The following is a 2,948-nucleotide window of genomic DNA, read 5'->3' on the forward strand; positions in this document are numbered from 1 at the left end:
TATATGTACTCTTAATACATTATCTTTTCATCCTATAAAATTGTCAAACCATTCAATCTAAAAGTATACCACATTAATATTTTCTCAAAAATTGCTAATACACATTAATGACAGAAGAAAACAAAATTCCGCAATCATAATTCACAAATCACAAACGCAATCACAATCAAACACACTTAAAACACGTGCAAAATTATTTACGTACGTATTTAAATTAGCTTTGAGACATACTTTAATAGACCTTATTTTCACTGTATCTCTAAAGAATGTTGTTGTTTAGCTTTTACTTATCCAAATCAACTCATTTTCTTCCTCCATATTTCATGTACATATTCAAGAAGATATTTAAATAATGATAGATTTTATAAATTTTAATTAGTCAAAGCTAGGGTGTCATACTGATGTTCGGAAACAACATAGGATCAGTTAAATTGCATGTGTTCCGTTGACACTATCCGACTTTCTTGGATTAATTATACAACCGATTAATGGTTAATCACTCTCTGAAATTCATATATAATTCCAGATTCTCATGATTCAGATATTTATGTGTGTATTTTGCAAAAAGAATGTTATCATAATACATGATTGATCTTCACGACCTACTGTGTATCACTTAAAACAAAAGACAGATGGAACAAAATAAAATGATCTACTATGAATGTTAAGGTTCAGACAGCCAGCTACCATAAAAATAATACTTAAACTAAATGAAGTAGTTGCACCCCAGTTTGCACGAGAACACATTCTTCTCATATCTTAATTCTTATAATCCTTTTATTTCTTACATGATCATCTGAAATTCCACCATTTTCTGATTCAGATTTGCAAGCTTTGGACAAACCGCACAATAGTATAATTCATGGCTAGTGAAGATTACACCAGTGTAAGCTAAATCCCTTAATTATCTTTTGAATCCTTATGTGTGTAGTTAATTTCCAGAAAACTGGGCTAGTTTGTTATTCAGCTTCAAGATTTCCAATTACAATATGAAATGCATAAACATTTACAAGAGAAACTCAGAAACATGGGATTATATATATGTTTAGGTGGATGAAGAATCTTTACAAGAGAAAGCAATAGATGATTGGCTTCCAATCACTTCTTCAAGAACTGCAAAATGGTGGTTTTCAGCTTTCCACAACGTCACCGCCATAGTCGGGGCTGGAGTCCTCGCCCTCCCTTACGCTATGGCTCAACTCGGATGGTAAGACATAACAAAGGTTGATAGCAAGGCATAATTTTTTATGTAAATACATGAATTACACCTAAAAGAGAATTGACTAAAAATCAAAATTTAAGTACTCCATAATTCATGTAAAAAGAGACTAATCCACCACATGCCCTGTTTAATTGAATTTTTTTTATCTGATCCTGTAAATATTATCAGGGGGCCTGGAGTGACAGTGTTGGTTGTGTCGTGGATCGTGACGCTCTACTCGCTGTGGCAAATGGTGGAAATGCATGAAATGGTTCCTGGGAGGCGGTTCGACAGGTACCATGAGTTGGGACAGTATGCTTTCGGACAAAAGCTTGGGGTGTGGATCGTGGTACCAGCACAGCTAACAGTTCTAGTCGGATTGAACACGGTTTACCTCATCACAGGCGGCCAATCCCTCGCCAAATTTCATGATTTGGTTTGCACAGATTGCCACAGAATCAGCACTACTTACTTCATACTCATCTTTGCTTCTGTTCACTTTGTGCTCTCCCAACTCCCCAGCTTAAACTCAATCTCCGGCGTCTCTCTTGCTGCCGCTGTTATGTCCATAAGGTATACAACAAACTATAGCATCATGGAGAGTTTTAGAGATTGGTTTTGATTTTTGGTTTTGCAGTTACTCGACCGTTGCATGGGCTGCTTCAGTTGATAAAGGCGTTCAACCGGCCGTGGAATATGGATATAAGTCGAATACAACAAGTGGTACCGTCTTCAACTTCTTCAATGCAATGGGGACCATTGCCTTCGCCTATGGCGGCCACAACGTGATCATGGAGATCCAAGCGACTATGCCTTCCACTCCACATAGGCCTTCCAAGAAGCCTATGTGGAAGGGAGCTGTGGTTGCTTATGTCATCGTCGCACTTTGCTATTTTCCTGTTGCTACAATTGGATACTGGAAATTTGGCAATGCAGTCGATGAAAACATCCTCATCACACTCCACAGGCCGAGATGGCTCATCGCCATGGCTAACATGTTTGTCGTGGTTCATCTCATAGGAGGCTACCAGATTTATGCAATGCCGGTTTTCGACATGATAGAAGCTGCGCTGGTGAAGAAACGCAAGTTCAAACCGAGTTGGTATCTGCGATTTTTCTCCAGGAATCTATATGTTGGTAATTTACTAGCCAATTATCAAATGTATATGTTTTCACTTTTCATGAATATGGTGTCATTTTATCAACATAATTTCAGCGTTGACAACGTTTCTTGCTGTGACGTTCCCTTTCTTCAACGCGCTTCTTGGATTTTTCGGAGGATTTGGATTCGCGCCAACGACATATTTTGTAAGCCACTCTATTCTAATTCTCTTCAACTTCATTTGTTTCTTAGGGAGAAACAGTTCAAGTATTACGAATGTTGTATGTGCAGCTTCCTTGCGTGATGTGGCTAGTTGTTCACAAGCCGAAAGTGTTCAGCATGTCTTGGTTCGCTAATTGGGTAATTATTTTGGAATATTATTTTACTCTCTTGTGACAAAGAGATGAATTAATTCAAGTTGGCTTGCTGAATTTGCAGTTTTGCATAACACTTGGTGTTGCTTTAATGGTTGTTGGACCAATTGGAGGGCTACGAGAGATTATACTTAAAAACCAAAATCAGTTTCTACAAATCATGAACCTTTTTTTATCACTGTATGTTTCTTTCAAGTTTGCCACATTTCTAATTTGTCGCCGCCCCTGTACGGACGATGTTTGTGACCAGAAAGCTCATCCTTCTAAATAA

General features: G+C 37.8%; 1 protein-coding gene across 1 annotated transcript; it reads left to right on the forward strand.

Moving 5' to 3' along the window:
- The first annotated feature begins 862 nt into the window (after positions 1–862).
- Positions 863–2,948, forward strand: LOC121749096 (lysine histidine transporter 1-like). Its single transcript, XM_042143702.1, has 7 exons — positions 863–886; positions 1,050–1,207; positions 1,391–1,774; positions 1,839–2,338; positions 2,418–2,509; positions 2,595–2,663; positions 2,742–2,948. The coding sequence occupies exons 1-7, from the start codon at positions 863–865 to the stop codon at positions 2,946–2,948; spliced, it is 1,434 nt and encodes a 477-aa protein (XP_041999636.1).

Source organism: Salvia splendens, chromosome 9, assembly GCF_004379255.2.
Source record: "Salvia splendens isolate huo1 chromosome 9, SspV2, whole genome shotgun sequence".
Taxonomy (NCBI): domain Eukaryota; kingdom Viridiplantae; phylum Streptophyta; class Magnoliopsida; order Lamiales; family Lamiaceae; genus Salvia; species Salvia splendens.